This window comes from Tasmannia lanceolata, unplaced genomic scaffold (genome assembly GCF_043159265.1).
Source record: "Tasmannia lanceolata isolate RefF3 unplaced genomic scaffold, GAP_Taslan_0.1 ptg000018l, whole genome shotgun sequence".
Taxonomy (NCBI): domain Eukaryota; kingdom Viridiplantae; phylum Streptophyta; class Magnoliopsida; order Canellales; family Winteraceae; genus Tasmannia; species Tasmannia lanceolata.
In genome coordinates, this window is record NW_027518695.1 from 18,243,978 (window position 1) to 18,268,910 (window position 24,933).

The 24,933-nt window shown below is 37.7% G+C and overlaps 2 protein-coding genes across 3 annotated transcripts; one reads left to right on the top strand and one right to left on the bottom strand.

Moving 5' to 3' along the window:
- Nucleotides 1-2,004: 2,004 nt before the first annotated feature.
- LOC143850110 (putative LRR receptor-like serine/threonine-protein kinase At3g47570) lies at nucleotides 2,005-4,548 on the bottom strand. Its single transcript, XM_077359413.1, has 4 exons — nucleotides 4,418-4,548; nucleotides 3,268-3,922; nucleotides 2,659-2,720; nucleotides 2,005-2,523 (listed from the first exon to the last, which is right to left on the bottom strand). The coding sequence occupies exons 1-4, from the start codon at nucleotides 4,517-4,519 to the stop codon at nucleotides 2,005-2,007; spliced, it is 1,338 nt and encodes a 445-aa protein (XP_077215528.1). The 5' UTR covers nucleotides 4,520-4,548.
- Nucleotides 4,549-7,337: 2,789 nt separating this feature from the next.
- LOC143851096 (PI-PLC X domain-containing protein At5g67130-like) lies at nucleotides 7,338-22,224 on the top strand. Of its 2 annotated transcripts, none has more exons than XM_077360422.1 (8): nucleotides 7,338-7,655; nucleotides 7,754-7,876; nucleotides 8,356-8,493; nucleotides 8,604-8,702; nucleotides 11,816-12,116; nucleotides 13,679-13,902; nucleotides 14,390-14,476; nucleotides 21,892-22,224. In XM_077360422.1, the coding sequence occupies exons 1-8, from the start codon at nucleotides 7,476-7,478 to the stop codon at nucleotides 22,015-22,017; spliced, it is 1,278 nt and encodes a 425-aa protein (XP_077216537.1). In that variant the 5' UTR covers nucleotides 7,338-7,475; the 3' UTR covers nucleotides 22,018-22,224. The 2 variants fall into 2 exon arrangements, with proteins under 2 accessions (XP_077216537.1, XP_077216539.1); XM_077360424.1 differs by having other exon boundaries at nucleotides 7,339-7,655; nucleotides 14,390-14,517; nucleotides 21,892-22,032.
- The last annotated feature ends 2,709 nt before the right edge of the window (nucleotides 22,225-24,933 follow it).

The following is a 24,933-nucleotide window of genomic DNA, read 5'->3' on the forward strand; positions in this document are numbered from 1 at the left end:
AAATGGAGGCTACATGATTATCCTAACCCTTCAATTTGTTGCCCCCATTTTTGGAGAGAACTGTAATGGGAGTGTTGAAGTATAAATGATTAAATAACACCAACTGTAAACAGCTTAAGCTTTTGGACTAATTGGTTGTTTCACATGGCATCAGAGCTATAGCCTCATGGTAGGTCCTGGTTCAAAACCCAACAACTCCTTGATATTAAAAATCCATGTGTACGGCCAACCCAAGAGAGGGACCACATGTGCCATGTGTATACTATGGCCAACCTAAAAAAAGAGGGGCCACATGTGAGGGGGAGTGTTGAAGTATAAATGATTAAATAACACCAGCTATTACAGCTTAAGCTTTTAGAGTAATTGGTTGTTTCATAGGGAGCTCCAAAAAAATAAAAGGTTGAGAGGCATCTTGTGTCAAAGGTTAATGCAGTAACTCCAAATCCACTGAAACATTCTGAATTATGGGCAAGCTGACTATATAACCTTGTGACCCCACTAGAGCTATCTTTATATGTAACTACAAAACTAAACAAAATAGCCTTTTAACACATTTAGCCAAATCCTTCAGCAATGATGATTAAAGAGAAAAAAAGGGTCAACCGAGACGCAAAAGTAAGCCCGACGCTTTTCGAAACATCAAGCTAACATCAGCAGTGAGCCCTGCAGAGTAATGTTCATTACAAAATTAGCAGGCTTGGTAAATGTGATTTATTATTATTTTATATTTATTTATTTATTTTTAAATTTGGATGCTGGTTTTGGTGGGCCAAATGTAGTGAAAATATGAATAGTGTTATAAGACAACAATATGTAAGACACTATTTTTATTTTTGGGTTGCTCTAAAATAGAATTAGGGTTGATCTTCAGGTTGGGTTGAGCCTCTAGCTTAGTTGGTTAAGGCTTTGTTCTCCAACATTGAGGTCAGAGGCTCAATCCAGCTTAACTACCAGGAAAAAAGGTTGATATTCAGGTTGGAATTGATTATACACCATGGATAGGATTAAACTAGGGTTTTAAGATGTTTTGGGACTATATATGAAGTTTTGATGTACTATTCAAGAGGTCAGTGAATAGTTATAAGCTTTCCTTTTGAGGATGTGGGTTTTACCATATTTTGATCATGTTTTCATCACATACATCGCCATTTCTTTCTCTTCATATTCTTCTGATTTGAAGCGGTAGTTGCGGTGCAATAACTAAGCTTGAGATGAAAAAACTCAACTCAACTAAGCCTTTGTCTCAAGCTAGTTGGGGTCGGCTAAGCTTGAGATGAAAAAAATAGAAATAAAATAGAGGAAACAAAGAGGGCAAACTGGTTTTTTTGTAATTACTTGGTCTTTTACCCTTGAGTGTTATGTACTCAATTTTAATGAATCTTCTTTGGAGTTATATTGCAATAATAGGAAATTAAGTCCTGTGAAGGACAGAGTATACCCTTTTATTGGGTAATCAATTGAATCCACTCAATTTATTTTTCTTTTTGCTCTGTGAAAGGATAATTTATTCAAAGAATAGGAATAAATTACAACAAAGTGCAGAAGCCCAGAAAAGAAGAGAAGTAAAGAGGGCAACCAAGATGTAATCTCTAGCTTCACTGCAGATATCACCAATGAGAGAACCCGATAAAGATTTCAAGACTAGGCCTTGTCACAATCTTTTTCATTTATAAAGTAGTTATTTTCTAATATGTTGTATAATCTCTAGGATTAGTTCATACGTTCCATTTTTTGCTCCAATAAGAATGTGAAGAGGATCATTTCAGGGCCTGAAGTTGCGACCAAAGTCCTCTGTATCTATTTTAACAATATATCTTACAAATACAACCATCAATATGTGTACTAAACTACTGAATATTATTGTAAGTTGTACCAGTTAATAATAAATGAACACACACTCTCTCTCTCTCTAACATTACCTCTTCATAGTCTTGGTGTGAAACAACCAATTACTCCGAAAGCTTAAGCTGTTGGAGAAGGTGTTATTTAGTTGCCTAGGCAAATTTAACAACCATGGTTCCCTCTCAACTGTAACAAAGAACTTTTTATCGAACGCAGCTTTGATAGAGTTCCTCTCATGCTTGGACGCTCTTTAGTCGATTTTGTTGCACAAGACAAACCCAGTCTTATCAGAGCTACCAGACACTCTTCTTTTCTACTTCGCCAGTTGGATTCCATTACGTTATATGTATTGTGTTGGGTGCTGCTAGTACTGTTATTGCTGCTGGTGCTGTTTGCGATGGTATGGGGATTAATGTTAATTATTCTGTCAGTAAAAATGCTATTATCTTCCAGCAAACTTGGATCCACAATATCTGTAACTTGATTTCTACGCACCGCGGTTGCAAACTTGTTCATGTCTAGTCCAATCCTAAACACTTCATCAGTAGGTTTCTTTCCTGTAAAAATCTCCAGCAATAGAATCCCAAAACTGTAGACATCTCCGCTTGTCGACACTTTGCCACCAAAACCATACTCTGGTGACCATGAAAGAAGATTAGATGGAAAACTTGAGTTGTAAATCTATAGAAGCTCATTAAGAGACGATAAAAAAATGCATAAAACCATACTATCAATTGTTGAATTGATTGAAACTATAGTAGTCATGGTATCTAAATGGGTTGATCTTAGGAAACAGAGCAAAAAATATTAAAAAACCTGGAAATTTTCAGAACCCCTAGGACGTTTTTCTGAGATACTAAACAATGATGTAATGGGTTCTGTTGTTTTATCAAAACCATGAATGAAATTGCAGTCTCTTGCTCACAGAAAAGAATGAAAGGAAATTGCGGTATTTCAATTTGTAAAAAAGAGAGTAACATCCATAAGTTTGTGAGAGGTTTAGTGAACAATTTAGTGTTGTGAAAGTTTTTCAAACACTCATAAATGAAGGTGCAGTTTCTCACCCAGATAAGAAAGAATGGAAAATGGGGCACTTTTTTTTTGTGAAAACCCAGAAATTGAAATCAGTATGATGGTTTTACAGATACTGAACAACATGGTATTGGGTAGTAATAATTTTTCAGTAAGACTAGAAATGAAATTGCAGAAAATGAATAACATGGTAACAGGTTGTTATAATTTCTCATACACCCAGAAATGAAATTTCAGATACTAAACAATATAAGTAATGGGTTGTTGTGGTAATTTTTCAGAAACCCACGAAAGAAATTGCAGTTTTTTCTCTCAAAGAAAGGAGAAAGGGGATTTAGTATTCTTTTGTGTGGTTTTTAGTCGCTGAATTTTAAAGCAATTATCTTTCAATACCTGGAGCAATGTACCCAATGGATCCTTTTAGTTCAATTGTGCAACTCTGGTTCTTCAAATGATTTTGAAAGAGAAGCCTTGCCAGACCAAAATCCCCAACATGAGCAATCATCTCAGTGTCCAAAAGCACATTGCTCGGCTTTAAATCACAGTGAACTACAGGAGGATCACAGTCATGGTGCAGATAATCCACGGCAGAAGCCACATCTATAACAATGTTCAGTCTCTGAATTAGACTTAAACCCGACCCCGACATGTTTTCGGGATACAACCACTGATCCAAACTACCATTTATCATAAAGTCCATAACAACAGCCTTAAATTCAACTCCTCTGTGGTCAATACTTGAGCAAGACGTGATGATCTTCACAAGATTTCGATGTCGAATACTCCTTAGAGCTTTGCATTCTGCTACAAAGCTTTTCAAGGCTTGTTTCTGTTTTAAGTCAAAGACTTTAATAGCTACCACGTCGGCTGTTCCACGTTCACCAACTATAATTCCTCTGTAAACAGACCCAGAACCCCCCCTGCCTATCAGATTTTCTGAATTGAAACCATTTGTTGCTGAATGTATCTCTGAATATGATATCTTCCTATGTTTCCCTTTGAAGGAACTAGACCCATTTGAGAATCCTGCTTTAAAAATTTTCTTCTTCTGCATTGAAATACTTGGGTTAGCACCAACAATTACAGCAAAGCTTATAAATGAAGTGATGATTGACAACAATTCACGCACTCCATCAAAGATTGACAATTTTCTTTAGACAAATGGAATGTAGATTGGAAATGGAAACTGACTCCTCTAACAGAGTCTTATGGGCTAAAGGGACTAACAATGGTCCATGGAGACTCGCTAATCTTATTGATGAAATAAAAGTTATGTGTTTGTTTTGTGTTTGCTCTTTTTATCTTATTACTGGAAGTTCCAATGATTTGGCTAATCCCTTAGCCAAATGAGGAGCTTCTAGTGAATCATTTTATATGGGGCAATCCTTGCCCCTTGAAGTGCACATGTAATCCATTATTATTTAATAAAATTGTTATCTTCATAAAAAAGTGGAGATCTCAAATAGAAGAGAACACCAACAATGACAATTTTTAGTACAATATAAGAAGATGATGAGTTTTACTTGGATTTAAGTAGCCTCACCTTCAGCGAATTGAGAGGAGGAGATGGTCCAAGAGCTCTAGAACTGCCCATGAAGCAGGAAAAGAGGCTCAGAACAAGTAGAAGAAAATGAAATTCCTCCATTTTAGTTTTTCTATGTGCTAATGTGGTTATGAAAATGTAACTGGTGGGAGAGATATACAAGTAAGCACTGTTTAAAAACTCCCACACTCAATCGTCAACTCGCCCGAGTTGACGATCTTTGAAGTTGGCCTGAGTCTTGTCCTGAGTCCAATTTTTGTCCTACCAAGTCAATCAAAAATCATTTGACTCGCCAAGTTACATGAAAAATTGACTATCATTGATCATTGAATCGCCCGAGTCTACTCGCCAAAAGGTTGCTCCTACTTTCCCTGCAGCTAGGGTAAGGACTGGTTCGTGTAGACTACACTGGTGATCCTTGTGGACCATGGATATATTTATGGTCTGTAAAATTATATAAAATAGATGCAAGGGCACCCTTGCATAAAGAGCCAGAAAGGAGGCCTTGATTGGATCCACATCATTTTTAGTAACCTTCTAAAGTCGGTTGAGAAAGTAAATTTCGTTGCACTTAATGACGTGGATCCAATCGAAGGCCCTTTTCCGGCCCTTTATGCAAGGGCGCCTTTGCATCTATCATTCCTCAAAAAAAAATATGGGAGATGGAAATATGGAACTTGGAAGTCAAATTTGGCATGTATTATCGAATTTTATGGCCCACAACGTGGATTACTATGTCAATTGACTTGACAAAGGAATGGCCATGCCCAATAGCCGCATGAGAGAGATAGAAGAGTTTTATTGTGAGCCCACCTCCTTCCAAAACGTGAAAAAGGCTCTAGAAACTTTTGTATGTGAGTGTAGTTTCCTATAGTCTTGGTCATGGTTTCAAATTTTCCCAGAATTTCCCTGAAATGACCGAAATATCTCCAAATATCTCCCTTTCCATCCCCACCGAAATGAAATCACCATGATTTCCTTTTATATCATTATTTTTCTGAAATTTTGATGAAAATTCCAAAAATTCGACTAAAATGGTCGGTATGACAAAAAGAAAAAGAAAAAAAGGGAGATGATATTTTCACCGCCCTGCAATACTTGCACACCCCCCTTATAACGTGATTTGACATAAAGTTGCCCACTTTTCCCGTCAAATCAGGTTATAAGGGGGGTGTGCAAGTACTGTAGGGGGGTGAAAATATCATCACCCAAAAAAAAATGAAAATATGTTATTATTTGCATTTCATTTCATGTAGGGAATGATATTTGAAAGGAAATATTATGAACCATACAGCAAAGCAACCGTATCTTATGCATGTGATGTCAGATCGGCATAGGACCAATAATACCTCGTAGTTCTATGCGATATTGACATAGGGTTGGAGTTGAGACTTGTCATTATTATTTCTTCTACATCACTACATTGTACCTCTTTAGTGACTTTACCATAGTTTTAAAACTCGTCTGCATCATTGTGGACTCCCTTGAGTCGACTCCCTTTTCCCTTGGCCGCGTTCTGCATTTTGCTGCCTCGTTTCGCGTTTTGCCCTACAAAGTTAATCAAAACTCTTTTGACTCTCCCGACTTATGACCGCGTCAACCGAGTGCTCAGCCGCGTTAACCGAGTACTCGACCTCGTTGTGCTGCTTAGTCGACTAGGATTTTCTTCGACTGTGTATTGACCCACATCCGTGTTTTTTAAGATTGGATTTTACTATTCCATACATGTGCGACAACGCATGTCACCATGTGTTCGATGTGATTAAACCGTGATGGATGATTATCTTGTTTACGTGGTGATTTCTAAATATGTATATACGCTTATTGTAGCCTTTCCCAAAGTTTCATCTTAAAATTTCATTATTTGCAAAAGTTTTCATACGTTTCCGTGATTTTACAAGATTTCCACCGAAACCGAAATTTAAAACCTAGGTCTTAGTACTGTTTGCCCAATCCTTTAATCTTTTTTTAAAAACTTTGCACAAAATAGTCAAATCTCTGCAATCACACTTTGTTAAAAAGTTTATACTTGTCTAACTCTCTGATATTTTTCATTGAAATTTTAAGGTAGAACTATCATCTTATACTGCTTTTTCCTAACTGTTATATGTACACTTAAATTGTTTTTTCTACTTATCTATTGATTTTATACTATCTTTTTATTGTTGAAGTGTAAATGATTAAATAACACCAACTCTAACAGCTTAAGCTTTTGGAGTAATTGGTTGTTTAACATATATTTCTAACTCATCTATTTTTACCGCCCACCTAGAAGAGCAACTCGCTCTGTAGTGTTGTCACACAAGATAAGCATGGCACCTGCATGATGGCCGGATTCAATGTTTTTTTTGGGTCTTTATCGGGTTTTTGAGTCAACCCTTGTTGGCCCTCTTTGGAGTCTATTCAGAATTTGAATTTTAGAACTATGTTAAAAATAATTTCCATATAATCTTATATAATTACATATGTGTAGGAACTGTTTCCTCTATTTGCAAATAATGTTTATAATAGTTTTAGAAAAGGAAATGATATCAGCACAACCATGCTTTAATAATTGCACTATCCCATCTTGTCTTCTATTATTTAATGAGACGTCAAAGATTATTACACTTATTTTCAAAAAGCTCTCACAACTCACAAGCCAATTAGAAAAGAAAAGACAAGCTGAGTTTGTGCAGTTATTTAAACATGGTTGTTCTCTGATATCATTTCCCTTTAAAAATAGTATTAATGGGTTCCAAAGAGACCCCAACGTCCTATGATTGATATTAAATTAATCTTTTTCCTGTGGTTGTTGTTTGTCGTTGGTGTTAGTCCTAACAGTCAATCCAGTCTGCGTGAACTATGAAGTACTACTCTTTTTACTTGACCCAAAGTCCTTATTTTCTTCTCTTCTAATCTCAGATAACAACCCCCACTCCTTCTAACTTCAATAATCCCCGTCAAACACTCCAAAAAATAGTGAATTCCTGCCTAATGTGAAAAAGTAAAACAAGAGCATATTTCTATATTTTCACACTTTCGTGTGGTTTCTCAATCAGAGATTGAGCAAACCCAAATGGGTTTTGTTCCTTTCTTTCATGGTTGTTTATCTAACAACCATTCTAAGCCCCTCTCATCATCTAAAATCAAAGATACTGTTATTTTTTCCCATATGGGTCTTTTGGGAAAATTACTTCTGGTTATCATTTCAGCTTTCCTCAGTATAGCTTCTGCATGTTCTAATGGAGAGTGCAAGGTCTGTATTTTTCTTTCTTCTTTTCTTTTAATAGCCTTTCTGTTCTTAAGTTTATTTGAATTTTATTCAATTTAGTTTTAATTAATTTATAATCGCAGCTTCTCGACAAATGTTCGTCGGACAATGATTGTGAGACAGGATTGTATTGCTTCTCCTGCAGGCAAGGATTTTCCGGCACTAGATGCGTAAGATCAACAGTAACAGATCCATTCAAGCTACTGGTAGTTTTCTTATACTCTATAATTTTATTTTTCTTTCCTATGTTCTTCTTCTACTTTCATAAATTACCCTAAGTTTAAGGGAACCTAGGTTGTAGGATATCTTAAGTGGAGCAATTACATGGCTGATAATTTGGAATTTTTTTCATAGATGTAAGGTTGGGAATTAATCATTGTTAGGGTGAAACTAAAATTGGTGCTATATAAGATTATTTTAAGTTAATCTTATTTGCAAATGGGGACATTAAGACTTCTTTCAAAGTCATTAACTAAGTCATTTCTAATACTATTAGAAACATCATTTGCATATAATCATATTTAACTTCAAAACCCATAAAGGTTATAAGAGTGACTTATAGTTTCTTTGGACGCCGCCAAAAAAATTGGTCCTTATTTACAAATTAAATTATTTTCCGTAAATGTATATGTGTATGTGTATTTATATTAGTAACTAAAATCATGCAAATATACTTTGGTTGCAGAATAATTCATTACCTTTCAACAAATACGCGTTCTTGACAACACACAATTCTTTTGCGATCGATGGCGAGCCGTCTCACACGGGCGTCCCTCGATTTGCAGTGACAAACCAGGAGGACAATATAACCCAACAATTAAATGTAAGTTTTTTTATTTTTTAAAGCATGCATATATTTTAGATGAATAAATATGTTATTTGATGCCGAAATAAATAATTATTGATTTATTTTAGCTTAATTTTTATTTGCAGAATGGGGTGAGAGCCCTAATGCTGGATACCTATGATTTCAAAGGAGATGTATGGTTGTGCCATGCTAGTGGAGGAAAATGCTCTAGTTTCAATGCATTTGTGAGTATCTTATTATTATTACTAGTAGTATTTCTACTTATTATTGTTATTATTATTAGGGAAATGATATCCACATCTCCTTATTTTGATAATAAAACTCCTTTTTTACCAAATGGATTATTTGGTTTATATGTTCTCCAATACTCATTGGTGATGGGTGCATGGACTAGATAATCGGTGTGTCCTTTGCGGTATCATTTCCCTTCAATACTTTAAAAAATATGTGACTCAAATATTCAAAATTTATACTAGACTAATATGCTATCCGCGCTACCATATTTTGATAATTGCAGTGCACACTTTGTTTTTCACTTTTTTGATTGGATGTTGATAGCATCTTTAGCATTTTAAGTTGTAACGGTAGTGGAAAGATAATTTAAAATGTGTAAGACAAAGTGAGTCGTGTCGTTATCAAAATGTGGTGGTGTGATATCAGTCCTCTGTTTGTAGCAGAGGAATGATCTAGTGCAACTCATTTTATAGACCCACCCTTAAAAGCTAGGTGTTGGTGTTATGTGTCTGTAAATAATGTTATGTGACATGTTTTTAAATAATTAAATGTACATGTATGCAAGAGGAGTGGGTGTAACTTGCAGTAACATGGTGAGTCATGGGAGTCTTGTAGTTAGAGTTAGTTGGAGTCGAGTGAGGCCATCCTTGTTGGGAGGTTTCTAGTCTAGTTAGTGGGTGAAAATAGTGGGTAACTGCTAGTACAGTAGTGGGTAAATGAGTAATAGAAGAGTAGGTGTTGTGGTTTTAACCGTTTCAGTGTTGTGGATATAATGGCAAAAGGCATTGTAATGAAGGATTATGGTCAGTTAATGCAATTGCTTATGGAGGCTAGTTTGCCTCGAAGAAACTGTTATCTTCTCTTCATTTTCTTAGCTTCCTAATTTGAGTTTATCAAAATAGGTAAACAGAGGAACAAGAAGGAAAATCGAGAGCTAAGTTATTTGGCTCAAGATCACATCCTTGATTGCCCGGTTTCATCTACTCCTTATACCCGATCACGTGGTCGAGATCATAACAAAGTGGTATCAGAGCCAGGCATGGCGGACCAACGCCTAGATCGATTGGAATCTGAGATGGGAAGTTTGAAGGTGAATCAAGAGTGCAAATTTAAGGAAATGATGGATTACATGCAAAATATTTTTGCTGCTATCAATACTCGCGTAGACAATGTTACTGTCAGCCAAGATCCGGGTGAGACATCCAACATGCAAAATATTTTTGCTGCTATCAATACTCGCGTAGACAATGTTACTGTCAGCCAAGATCCGGGTGAGACATCCAACAACCAACAACGAAGAGCGGGAGGAAGAACCAATAGCGGACAGAACCAAACCGCTACGGTGGTGTCCACTGGCACCTACCTTCCGAAGATGGTGAAGTTGGATTTTCCTAAATTCAACGACACCAAAGATCCTACAAGTTGGATTTGCAGAGCTAATCAATTTTTTTATTTTCATCAAACTCCAGAAGAGGAACATGTTCCACTTGCTTCTTTCAACCTAGAAGGGGATGCACAGTTATGGTACCAATTAATGAAGGATGAACAAGGACTTGTTTCATGGAAGGCTTTCAAGGAAGGGCTTCAAGTGGAGATACGGTCCTACACAATATCAGGATTTCTTTGGTGATTTAACCAAAGCTGGAACAAACTGGTTTGATGAAAGATTACCAAACGGAGTTTGAATTGTTGTTAATGCGTGCTGGACGTTTGACACCGGAACAACAAGTTGGTTGTTTTGTTAGCGGCCTCAAGGAAGAAATTAAGGTGGACGTGCGAGCCGCAATACCAGCTAATCTATCATCGGCTATTGGCCTTGCTCGTTTGTATGAAGCTCGCAATCAATCAGCAACAAGAATGCCCTTCACCAACATAATTAATTCCAACAACTCAACAATGGCCATCAAGAGACTTACACCAGCGGAACTAAGCGAGCGTCGGGCCAAAGGTTTATGTTTCAATTGCAATGAGAAGTTCGGCCCTGGGCATCGGTGCAAAAAAGCTATTTCTTATTGAAGGGAGTTGGACAGATGAAGAAGATGATGATGTGGCCAACGAGGAGAAGAACAAGGAGGTTACATGAAGCTACCCTTGAGGACAAGGGTGAATTTTAGTGGGGAGGAATGTTATGTGTCTGTAAATAATGCTATGTGACATGTTTTTAAATAATTAAATGTACATGTATGCAAGAGGAGTGGGTGTAACTTACAGTAACATGGTGAGTCATGGGAGTCTTGTAGTTAGAGTTAGTTGGAGTCAAGTGAGGCCATCCTTGTTGGGAGGTTTCTAGTCTAGTTAGTGGGTACAGGTAGTGGGTAAATGCTAGTCTAGTTAGTGGGTGAAAGTAGTGGGTAACTGCTAGTATAATAGTGGGTAAATGGGTAATAGAAGAGTAGGTGTTGTGGTTTTAACTGTTTCAGTGTTGTGGTTATAATGGCTAAAGGCATTGTAATGAAGGATTATTATCAGTTCATGCAATTGCTTATGGAGGCTAGTTTCCCTCGAAGAAACTGTTATCTTCCCATCATCTTCTTAGCTTCCTCATTTGAGTTTCTCAAAATAGGTAAACAGAGGAACAAGAAGGAAAATCGAGAGCTAAGTTATTTGGCTCAAGATCACATCCTTGATTGCCCGGATTCATCTACTCCTTATACCCGATCACGTGGTCGAGATCATAACAGTTGGTTAAAGGGAGGGTGCCCAATCCCTTATAAGCACATCCATCTCTTTCATTGGAATTGCGAGATCTTACTGAGGGATTTTCTATGTCCTCTAGAGTGTACCGAGGTTACCGAGATCTTCCCAAGGGATTTTCTCCGTCCTCAAATGTACACCAGGGTTACCATGCCCCGGCTCTAATACCACTTGTTAGGACCCAGGTAAAACTCACCCTTAAAAGCTAGACCTTAAGGGGAGGGTAACCAAGCACTTACAAGCCCATCCACATCTCTCACTTTTCTTATGTTGGATTTTTTTGCTTTCACGTGGAACCCCAACGATGTATCTCACCAATTTCAAGAGTAGACAAACAAAAAAGGGTGAAAATGTTGGGAAATGTGGTGAAAATATCACGTCTAATATCACTTTTTTTTTGTGTCACTAGGAACCAGCTATGGATACTATGAAAGAAATTGAGACTTTTCTATCGGCGAATCCATCAGAAATCATCACATTAATCTTACAAGACTACGTTGAGGCAAATGGACTAACTAAATTGTTTAACAATTCGGGTTTGTCTAAATACTGGTTTCCTTTGTCGAAGATGCCCGAAAATGGTCAGGATTGGCCTCCAATTAGCAACATGGTTACTAATAACGAGCGCCTCCTTGTCTTCACCTCGATCAAATCCAAGCAAGATACTGAAGGAATAGCTTATCAATGGAACTACATGGTTGAAAATCAATGTAAGTATTCGTTTTCTTGGGTATTTCTATGTTAGTTTTATTTGGAAAACACCATTAGCTAAATTTAGAGTATAGATCATTGTGCATTTGGAGGACCTTGTGGTTGTGGTGACTTTTTCGGAACTTTTCTAGATATCTTACTAAAAGAGCTCTAGGTATCATTGATTCGAGTATTGATTGAAAGTATACACAAAAACTTGGTGTATAGACCATAACTAGGGGTGCAATTGGGGTCGAATTTTGGGAATCGGGGTTGACCTTTTACCAAAAAATCGGGCGTTAATTCCAATTCATTTTTTAGCAAAATCCCAACCTGACCCGACCCAAGTTGCACCCCATAGTCGTAACCACTGTTAGCAAAACTTCATTTTAAAGGAATGGAGACTTCAGTCAAATAGACTACGATTGGAAGCCTAGCCCCTGTTCATTTTGTAGAGACTTCAGTCACAGTACCAAAGATTGCCACCTTCAATCAACTCATGCTCATCCTCAGCCAAAAAAGGAATGGAGACCAGTTAACAAATCTGATTCGGGGACTTCAGGTCCAGTCCTCCCTCATATTGAAGCCCCTAATCGAAATTTGGCAAGCAGCTCTACTCCAATAGCTCCTACCCGAACCAGTTTTAGCCCAGCAGTGCCTCATTATAAAAGTTCTATTCAATTCAGAAATAAATTCTCAGCTCTTGAAGGCATTGACTCTGATCCTATTGTGGAGACTTCTATTTCAATAGCTCCTTCCCCTTCGGTTCCCTCCTCGACAGATGGTTCATGGCAATCTGTTCAGAGAAAGAAGGATAAGAAAGTGAAATCCCCAGCTTCGTTCCTTCGGCCATCTCCTACCTGTGTGCTTCCCTCCATTTCAAAAGCCCCTCTAAAGTCAGGTTAATGTTTGCGGCTTTGGGCCTTGTTGTGGGGGTCCTTGCTTTCCCCCCCTCCTTTGGGCTGTTGAGATCCTCTTGGGGTGTGGAGGTCTCTTGCCTCTGGCAGTGTTGTTGCTTGGTCTTGTTTGCTTTGGCCATTTTGGTTTTTTGTCTCTTTGTTGTAGGTCCCTTCTGCATGTTTGCTTTTCAAGCTTCCCGTGTATCTTTTCTATTTTATTAATACATCTGGTAGGGGTCCGCCTAACCCCAGCTTACCCATCAAAAAAATATTAAAACTGATTGTGGGGGAGACTTGTTTGTGCATGGCCCATCCATGGCAATATGACATATTAGAATTATCTAGCATATAAATGGTTTGGATTACTTATGTCTGCTCATGTTTCTCCAATTATGTGAGCTCCATAGTATAACAGCTCATAATACTATTATTTTACATATGACAAGTGATCTTTCCACACCATTTGCTTTTCACTATCACCAACTTTTATTTTCTTTTTCATGAAAATAACTTACGTAAACAAGAGGCAAAATACAGTCATTTTTTAAGAAATGACAAACAAAAGGGGATGGAAATGCTGGAAAAAGAATATGGAAATATCATCTCCCTTTATATGCTTCATTTTTATTTTGTTTATACTTTACTAGAGAGACATTTTTCTCATGATTTTTATGATTTTATAGATGGCGATGGCGGAATGAAGCCGGCAAGTTGCCCTAATCGGTCGGAATCGGAGCCTATGTCAGATAAAACTAAATCACTAGTTTTAGTGAATTATTTCCAGACATTCCCAATTAAGGAAAATACATGCAAGATTAATTCAGTGGATCTCATCAATATGCTTCATACATGTTACAATGCGTCCGGCAATAGATGGGCTAACTTTCTTGCAGTCAATTATTACAAGGTGAATTGTTTCCAACTCTGATTTCTATTCGACGTTGGAATGATCTTAACCGTACATTATGCAACATTCGATCTTAGATCGGATCAAAGTTTGTGTGATTTAGATGATGAGCTTCTAAATACAGTTTAGAAAATGCAGTTTTAGATTGCATATTTACACACAAATTGCACCCACAATACAATTTGATTGCACACTTAACTAGCTCTTTTGTTTACTTAGCTAAAATGCAATTTAATGGGTTTATTAGCAAAAATTCTTCTTCCCCGATCAACCAATCCTATGGCTCAGATCAAATGGTGATCGATTAGATCATGAACTCTCACTTAGAATTTGGGAAATGCAATTATTTTCTAAGCAATTTAGATATTTACTTTAATTAACTAGCTAAAAATGCAATTTAATGATTCTATGATTTAGAAAATGGAGATGATTATTGTGTTTCGAGATGTTAGGGATATTAACTGCCTTTTTTTCTTCTTGAATGCAGAGAAGCGAGGGAAGCGGAGCATTTCAAGCCATTGATACACTTAATGGGAAGCTATTGTGTGGCTCAGATGATATCCAATCATGCGTGGTAAGATGGAATGTTCACATAATCACTTGATATATTGCGAGGTGGGTATCTGTTTTCATAATCCCAAACGACAGGGCATAAGCTTTCAAAATTTTGGATTTAAAAATGAGTCATGCCCTATCGCTGTTAGGTTCGATCCTAATGATCAAAATTGGGTCCGATGTGGGGAGACATGTCCGTGTAATTGGGGCCATTGATATTGTGGGCCATCAATGTGGTGACCCACATTGTCATGATCACATGCCAGATGGACCTTGTTAGTGATTTTGCATTTTCAAAATCATGTATATTACATGTTTTAGTGTTTTGGAAAATGTTTTATCAAAAGCGTTTGGGAAAAAGAAAATGTTTTCTTGGAAATATTTGCTTTTACAAAAGGATGTAGAAGTGTAGTTGAAAAGATAGTTCCACATCGGATGAGAGAAAAGAAAGAGAAGGGCTTATAAAGCACTACCTTTTCTAACTCTTGTTGATTGCACATTGGGTTGAACCCATGGTTGGACCCGCGGGACGGTGCAACGCACTGTTCGCACACGCGCACGCGCACGCGCGCGCGCGGCGTGGGCAATGGGCTATAGGGCGCATAGTGGCGCTTTATTGGCGCTTTTTTAGGCGCACTTTGCACTTCATGTGCCAAGGGGGTGCGATCCACACCATAGATGGTTGATCTAACGATGACTGGGTTGGAGAGAGGTTTTACTCAAGCCAACAGTCACATCTAGGATCGATCAGGACCGTTCAATATCAATGGGTGCGATCTAACGGTCAGATTTCAAACATTCTGGAAAGGTGCCCTGTAGAGGTGTTTTTCACACTGAAAAGACACCAGATGGTCTATAAAAAATGTGCAAACTTCAGTCATTTTAGATAGAAATCGAATTGGCAATTCTGACTGATTTTACACTCTCTTCTACACTCCTACAAAAATCCCCAAGTATTTCTACATACTGTTTTTCTTTTGTTTACTGTTCTAGATACTGTTTTTCTGCAGAAACAGAATCTAGAGATTTCTCTAAGGCTTGAAATTTCGGAAGGGCATTTCGGGTTTGATTCCGCTAGTGCTACGCGTCATCAAACATTAGTAGGGCTTCCCTACTATGCTTCATTGTATCTTGGAGGCAATTCGCGGATCCCCTTTGCACACTACTAGTGGGGGCGAATCTTGTCTTAAGGAAAGTGATATCACGCCTTGAAGCAACAAGTTTCTGTTTTCTATCATCAACAGTACCCTCAACAAATTTTCCAACAATCTTAAGACAAGATTTTCTACTGTTGTTTCAATGGCACTTTATTCAGTTCGTCAAATGACCCAAGACTTTGTCAAACTCGAACGTTTCGACAAAGGAAATTTCAAGCGCTGGCAGAAGAAGTTGCACTTCATTTTGACATCACTCAAAGTGGTCCATGTTCTCACCACTCTAAAGCCGTCAGCAAATGAAAATGAAACTTTGGCGGAGGCTCGTGCAAGGATGAAGTGGGAACAGGATGATTACATTTGCAAAGGGCACATCCTAAATGCTATGTCAGATACACTATTTGACATATATCAAGGCATGGGATCAGCAAGTGAAATCTGGAATGCACTTGAAGCCAAATACTTGGCGGAAGACGCCAGTAGCAAGAAATTCACTGTGAGTCAATTTTTAAATTTTAAAATGGTAGATGATAAGTCTGTTATTGATCAATTACATGAAATACAACATGTAATTAATCAAATTCATTTGCAAGGCATCCTTCTTGATGATTCCTTCATTGTCCTGTCAATTATTGACAAACTTCCACCAAATTGGAAAGACTTTAGAAAAAGTCTAAAACACAAGAAAGAGGAAATGTCTATTGAAGACTTGGCTCAATGCCTCAGGATTGAGGAAGAGTCAAGAATCAGAGACAAGAAAGAAAATGAAACTGTATCCTCTAAGATCCATTTGGTGGAAAATGTCAAGAATTCGAACCAACAAAGAAAAGGCAATTGGAAGAGAAACAAACACCCTGAAAAGAATACTAATAAGAATAAGAAAAGAAAGGGTGCTTGTTTCAACTGTGGCAAACCAGGCCATTACAAGAGTGAGTGCCGACTTCTTAAGGATAAGAAGTCGGGTGCACCAACAGACAAAGAAAAGTTTGTCGCCATGATTTCAGAGGCAAATATGCTTGAAGATGGCAATGATTTGTGGATTGACTCTGGTGCGACGATGCATGTCTGTAAAGACAGGAACCTGTTTTCAACTTATGAAACAGTTGAAGATGGAAGCGTGTTATACATGGGAAATTCGTCGACAGCAGAAGTCAAAGGGAAGGGCAAGGTGGAACTTGAGTTCACATCCGGCAAGCGACTCACTCTAACCGGTGTCTACCATGTACCAGAAGTTAGAAAGAACTTAGTGTCTGGAAGCATTCTCAACAAGAATGGCTTCAAACTTGTATTTGAATCTGACAAGTTCATTCTTTCTAAGGGGGGTACTTTTGTTGGGAAGGGATATATGTATGAAGGGATGTTCAAACTTAATATCAATAAAGTGAATGTCTTTGCTTATGTTTTGGATTCTTCTTTATCTTTATGGCATAATCGTTTAGGACATGTAAATACTAGGAAAATGAATGATATGGTTAAGTTAACCTTAATTCCTAAATATGAAAATGACTTAGTAGATAGATGTAAAACATGCATGCAAACCAAGATAATCACTAAGTCATTTCCTAAAGTAGATAGAACTTCTAACTTGTTAGATTTAATTCATAGTGATGTATGTGACATACATAGTGTTCCCACAAAGGGAGGTAAAAAGTACTTTGTTACATTTATTGATGATTATTCTAAGTACTGTTATGTTTATCTACTTAGTCATAAAGATGAGGTTTTAGAAAAATTTAAGATTTATAAAACTGAAGTAGAAAACCAATGTATAACAAGCATTAAATGTCTCAGATCAGATAGAGGTGGTGAATATCACTTTCCTCATTTCTGTGAATCAGTAGGCATAGTCCATGAAACTTCTGCCCCTTATACACCACAACAAAATGGTGTAGCAGAAAGGAAGAATAGGACACTTACTGAAATGATTAATGCTATGCTTGTTAATTCTGGTTTAAATAAAAGTTTTTGGGGTGAAGCCTTACTTACAGCTTGTCACATTTTGAATAGGGTACCAAGTAAGAAATCTAATATAACCCCTTATGAATTGTGGAAGAAAAGGAAACCAAACTTAAGTTACCTTAAAGTTTGGGGTTGTAGATCTATAGTTAAAGTTCCTAAACCTAAGTTAAGAAAATTAGGTGAAAAGGGTATTGAGTGTATCTTTTTGGGATATGCTAGTCACAGTAAGGCCTATAGGTTCTTAGTTATAAAACCTAATGATTTCATAGATGTCAATACCATAATTGAATCTAGAGATGCATTTTTCTATGAAAATAGGTTCACTTCAATTCCTAAAGAAATTGAACCTACAACTTCTGTAGATCATCCTTTAGAATCACAAACAGAAGTTGGTGAACCTAGTGTACAACCTAGTAAAATAAGAAGAAGTTCAAGAGATAGAAGGGATAGGAGTTTTGGCCCTGACTTTGTAACCTACCTGGTAGAAGGGACAAGGGAAAAACTCCAAGGTTCTGTCTTGTTAAACTTAAGCATAGAAAGTGACCCTCAAACCTATGGAGAAGCCATAAAGTCACAAGATGTTGCTTTTTGGAAAGAAGCAATTAATGACGAAATGGATTCTATCATGGGTAATAAAACTTGGATTTTGGTTGATCTACCACCTGGGTCTAAACCTATAGGATGTAAATGGATCTTCAAGAAGAAGATCAATGTAGATGGGACCATAGAAAAGTTTAAGGCAAGGTTAGTTGCCAAAGGGTTTACTCAAAAACCCGGTATTGATTACTTTGACACATATGCACCTGTTGCTAGGATTTCTACCATTAGAGTGTTGATTGCCCTTGCTTCCATATACAAACTTCACATTCACCAGATGGATGTTAAAACCGCATTCTTAAATGGTGAACTTGATGAAGAAGTGTATATGGAACAACCTGAGGGATTTATTCTGCCAGGCCAAGAGCATAAAGTATGTAAGCTTATCAAATCTTTGTATGGGCTTAAGCAAGCCCCTAAACAATGGCATGAAAGATTTGATAAAGTCTTAGTGTCAAATGGTTATAAGATACATGAATCAGATAAATGTATATACAGTAAATTTAAGGGCAGCAAAGGTGTTGTTATTTGTTTATATGTTGATGACATGTTAATTTTTGGTACTGATATTGCAAGCATTCAAAGTACTAAATCATATCTTTCTCAAAACTTTGATATGAAAGATATGGGTGAAGCTGATGTGATTTTGGGTATTAGAATCATAAGACAGGACAATGGTCTTATTCTAACACAATCACATTATATTGAGAAAGTTCTTAAAAAGTTTAACCATTTTGAATGTTCACCCATTTCAACACCTTTTGACCCAAATATAAAGTTGTATCTTAATACTGGCAGGACTATCTCTCAACTAGGGTATGCTAGTGTAATTGGTAGTCTTATGTATGCTATGACTTGTACTAGGCCAGACATAGCATATGCTGTAGGTAAACTTAGTAGGTTTACCAGTAATCCTAGTTTTTCTCATTGGAATGCAGTCTATAGAGTTTTAAAATATTTAAAGAAAACTATAGACTATGGTTTATGTTATAGTGGGTATCCAACTGTAATAGAAGGATACTCTGATGCTAGTTGGATAACTGAGCGTATAGACCATTTATCAACCAGTGGGTGGATTTTCACCCTTGGTGGGGGAGCAATCTCCTGGGCCTCTAAGAAACAGACATGCATAACAACTTCAACTATGGAAGCAGAGTTTATAGCTTTGGCAGCATGCTGTAAAGAGGCGGAATGGCTTCGGAATTTGTTATTGGAAATTCCGTTATGGTCTAAACCAATGCCATCGATTTATGTCCATTGTGATAGTCAGGCCACACTATCAAGGGCATATAATCATGTTTATAATGGTAAGTCCAGACATATAGGACTTAGACATAGTGCTATAAGAGAGTTACTTACTAATGGAGTAGTAACTATTGATTTTGTGAGATCGAGCCAAAACTTGGCCGATCCATTCACTAAAGCTCTTGCAAGAGATCTGGTGTGTAAAACATCATTAGGGATGGGGTTAAAGCCATTAACCAATAGTCACCAATGATGGAACATCAACTCAACACTTGAATAAACATCAAGTCTTGAGTTCAATGAGTCCAAGTACATCATATGGAGTGATTGCAAGCACTATAATCTGTATTATTTGCCATCCCAGGGTAAAGTGCTTGGTACCTGTAATGTTTAAAAGGAGAAGGCTGAGTATTTAAACTCTTAATAGGCTTATAACATAGTGTTGGAGTGTTTTAGTTACAGGGGCACTCTTGATAAGCCTACCTATGTGAGTGTGGAAGTGGTGCCGCTTCCTATGAGACCTGGCTAGTCTCTAGAGCGCTCATGAAACCAAGATATAGACACAAGGCCAGTACATGTGTCGGTTTTAGAAATTGCCCAAAGAGGTGAAATCTTGTATGTGAGACGTATCCGGTTAACCAAATAGAATAGCTAGTTCAAAGATACGTCTACTATGCAATTCTGGTTAACTTTGATATGTCCTCACTAAGTGAAGGTTCAAATCGAGAGATACCTTCATCTATGCATAAGATTTCCAAGCCTGATGAGAAAATTTTCTTTGATTTTGAAAATGGTGGGGGATTGTTAGTGATTTTGCATTTTCAAAATCATGTATATTACATGTTTTAGTGTTTTGGAAAATGTTTTATCAAAAGCGTTTGGGAAAAAGAAAATGTTTTCTTGGAAATATTTGCTTTTACAAAAGGATGTAGAAGTGTAGTTGAAAAGATAGTTCCACATCGGATGAGAGAAAAGAAAGAGAAGGGCTTATAAAGCACTACCTTTTCTAACTCTTGTTGATTGCACATTGGGTTGGACCCGCGGGACGGTGCAACGCACCGTTCGCACACGCGCACGCGCACGCGCGCGCGCGGCGTGGGCAATGGGCTATAGGGCGCATAGTGGCGCTTTATTGGCGCTTTTTTAGGCGCACTTTGCACTTCGCACGTACGCAACGTCGCGAGGAGCGATTGGAGCCTTTAATTTTTCCAGATTTGATCTGCACCGTTGGATCAAGATGAAGGTGGACCGGTCGGATGGGTGGGTCAAATAGTTCGCAGGCCCATCAAGCCGAATGGTTCAGTTGGGTTGGGCTTCGGTTCGGGCCTAACGGTGGGCCCGTTTCGGTTCGGGCCTAACGGTCGGCCCAACGGGCCCATGACTCCAACGGTCAAAGGGTGTGATCAAATGGGTTGTGTCCCTTTCCCCAACGGTCATGTGCCAAGGGGGTGCGATCCACACCATAGATGGTTGATCTAACGATGACTGGGTTGGAGAGAGGTTTTACTCAAGCCAACAGTCACATCTAGGATCGATCAGGACCGTTCAATATCAATGGGTGCGATCTAACGGTCAGATTTCAAACATTCTGGAAAGGTGCCCTGTAGAGGTGTTTTTCACACTGAAAAGACACCAGATGGTCTATAAAAAATGTGCAAACTTCAGTCATTTTAGATAGAAATCGAATTGGCAATTCTGACTGATTTTACACTCTCTTCTACACTCCTACAAAAATCCCCAAGTATTTCTATATACTGTTTTTCTTTTGTTTACTGTTCTAGATACTGTTTTTCTGCAGAAACAGAATCTAGAGATTTCTCTAAGGCTTGAAATTTCGGAAGGGCATTTCGGGTTTGATTCCGCTAGTGCTACGCGTCATCAAACATTAGTAGGGCTTCCCTACTATGCTTCATTGTATCTTGGAGGCAATTCGCGGATCCCCTTTGCACACTACTAGTGGGGGCGAATCTTGTCTTAAGGAAAGTGATATCACGCCTTGAAGCAACAAGTTTCTGTTTTCTATCATCAACAGTACCCTCAACAAATTTTCCAACAATCTTTCATCTGAAAGATTAAAGCCCACAAAAATCAATGCTTTAGCTTCATATAGCAGAACCTAAAGGCCCTGTTTGTTTTAGATTTTGACAACCGATTGTTAGTCAATAACCGATTATTGGAATCAAAATCAAATTTAATTTTGAGTCCAAATAATGGGTATTGGACTCACAATCGGTTCTCAAAACCTTCTGTTCTCCAATCGGATAAATGGGCACTATCACGTCCACACCATAGTGAGGCCCAAAAAGTGATTGTTAGAAAAGAACTAACAGCGATAATGTTTTTAGCATTTTCTCTCTACAAATAGAGACCCACGGTCCTCTTTCGAATTCTAAACTAACATAGACCGCTAAACATCTTAGTTTAGGAACAAACAAAGAAGAAAATTTCTAACAAAGAATTGGATGTCTTCTCATTGCAGAATCGATCTTCCACATCTGCTGTGAAATCTAGTGCAAACTTGAACGAAATTTCTCTTTGGTTTTATTTTTATTTCATGTATCTTTTTGTCATAAGGATTAATTGTGATTTGATACCAAGTTTCTAGGAAAAGTAAGGTTGCCATTTGTTAGGACAGATACTGAAGAAAGTCTAGTCTAGATGGAGAGTAAATCATGTAGAATAGGTCTAGAAGCATCCCTAATTCTATATACTTTTTGGGCTCTTTTTAGAAGTGTAATTTGGAGAAAATGCGGTTTGAATTTGTATTTCAATTAATGAGTTGAATCAAAGTAGATCTTGTTTGCATTCTTCACTGAGAGGGGTTCTTCATATAGTAGTTATAGTGTGAGCATTTGTCAGTACAGGTGAAGAGCTACACATTGGAGAGTTTGAAACTCTCTACAAAATGTGTTCATTCTATTTTATAGTAGGTAGTTGTAAATAGCCCCATTATAAAATGTGTTCATTCTTAGGAGTAATTTTGTCATTTCAACAAGACAGTGGGTGTAAAGTTGAAAAGTTTGCCAAAAAAAAAACGCTTAATACTTCTAACATGCATTTTGAATGTTTTCTTCTAAAAATGTAGTTTTTTTTTGCCGGGGGGGGGGGGGGGGGAATACACTTAGACCCCCTGTGATTTCAATTTGTATAAGGTAGGCCCCCTCAGTTGACGGTTCGTCCACAGATTGAAGGGTTAGGATGATCCGATGGAGCTGATTTTTTGGGCACACCCTATCTATTATGTCAGGGCCCGTCAACTGAGGGGGTCTACCTTACACAAATTGAAACCACATGGGGTCTACTTGTAAACATTAGGGGTTAAGTTGAATGTGTCAGAAACCAAGGGGGTCTAAGTGTATTTTTCCCTCTTTCTTTTTTTTTTTGCTTTAAAACATTCTAAGTTGGTTTGGTACCCGGTTGCCTTCCAGAAAGCGAACCAATATTGGAAATTACATCTTTGTAAATATTGTGTACTGATCGGAAGATTGTGGTCATCCTATGGAAATGATTTTCTAGTTACATACAGCCTATTTACATTGTGGCCCAACAAATGAATGGTTTGGTCCGTTTGGATCATCCTATGAAGTGGGCCCATAGTACTTTTGAAAAATATTGGACTTCACGCGCACAAAACATAGAAATTATCGTGTATTAATAATACATTATCAGTCTTTTCTCTTCTGACATTGAGAAAGGGCTAACCAATATGCTTTTGCACCCCACACATAATGGGACCCTAGTCATGCTAACTATGTGACTATGTGCGTAGGCCCAAACAAAGGATCGTGTGAATAATTAAAATAGGAATTAGTTCGCAGTCTTTGTGATCGACCATTGATCCAAATTAGTTATCGGCGGGCGACTTGTGGGTCCAGGACCCATGTTGAAAGGAGATCCCATTAGCAAGATTGAGGCTTGAACCTGGACGGGTGTGGCTCTTTGGCTTGAAGTCATGCATGAGTATGCTCCCCAGTGACGAGAGTTCGAATCCCCTGTCGTTAGATGCGCTTGGTTTATGGGTGATTGGGCGCATTCATAGGGATTAGTCCCGCCCTAAAATGGAGTGGGGTTACCCTTTTTGCTCATAAAAAAAAAAGAAGCAAAGTTGAGGCATGCAATGAATCACCGGCTTAAAACACGAAGGGTGTAGATCGTTCGATAAGGGTGAGGCCAAGAATAATAGGCCAACATTGTGATGATTAGATTTTTTATTTGTTAGGTAAGCTGGGGTTTGGCGAGGACCCCTACTAGTTTATTAGATTAAGAGAAAGATAAAACATTCAAGATTACGAAACCACCCAATCTGAGGAACATAAGAGAGGGGTGACTAATATCTCAGATGGAGCATAAGAAAACAAGTGAAATAAAAGGACATCCATGACTATGAATCTGATGAACTTCGAGATCAGCTTCCCAATTCGATTATTGATCAAGGATACATGCTCCTAAGGACCCAAGAGGTCTATCTGTTAGAAGGGTTGTAACCCCCGGGCAAAATCATTACACGCAGCACAATAAAATCGCGTAGAACAAAAATTTTCCAACAATTTTGCCCTCTGCCCAGGAATTCTAAGTTCTAGATTTTCTGATGGTGATCAAATAAATGGACATGTAACAAATAATTACCTTATTTTTATTAGAGAAGAATAACCGTCCTTTTGATCTACTCCTCGAATGTTCGCGAAGGTTCCAAACACCATGAACCCGCAAGTTGATCCGATGGGATCCTTTGTTTCACACAAAACGTTGAAGAACAACTATTGTTCTCACTTATATTTTGATCTAAATCAGAATATTGGATGGGATAAACAACCTTTGTTGATAGAGCTTGATTAGTTTTCACAAAACTAGAAGAGAGAGAAAAAAAGAGAGAGAGCTATGGACGTTTTCCAAGGAGTCTTGGGCATTTTTCTTTTTGTTCCATACCAAAAGAAAATGCGTGTTACTTTTCTTTGCTAAAAGATCTCCTATAATTTCTCTTCAAGTATCTCCACTAATTTCTCTTTCTTTATTCTATAGTTTGTTTCCCTATTTATTCTCCACTAAGATATGAACCAAGATGCTACTTAAATGAACCAAATCAGATATGGAAAACATTCTTAGACTTTTTGCAAGCGGGACCCATGCAAAAAAAGCCCCATGTTATGGTCATTCAAATATCTTTCAAATCTTCCCCTTACTTTATTGGACGAAATTCCATTTTTAGGGGCACTTAGTCCAGCACTATCATCTTCTTACTGAACTTTGTGAGGATTAGTTCATGCTCCACAATTAAGAATTTCCTTAATTGAAACTAGTTCAAATAGATTTTATCTTAACACAAAGTTACAAAAAAGTAACCAAGATTTGTAATTGAATTGTAGTCTTACTTAGGGGCCGTTTGGATACATGGATTTTATAATCTAGGATCGTAAAATCCTGGATTTTACAATCCTAAAAGGTACAGTCCGGGTTTTAGCTTATAGAATCAAACTTTTAGTTTGTCAAGTCTAATCTTGATTATAAAATCCTTGTATCCAAA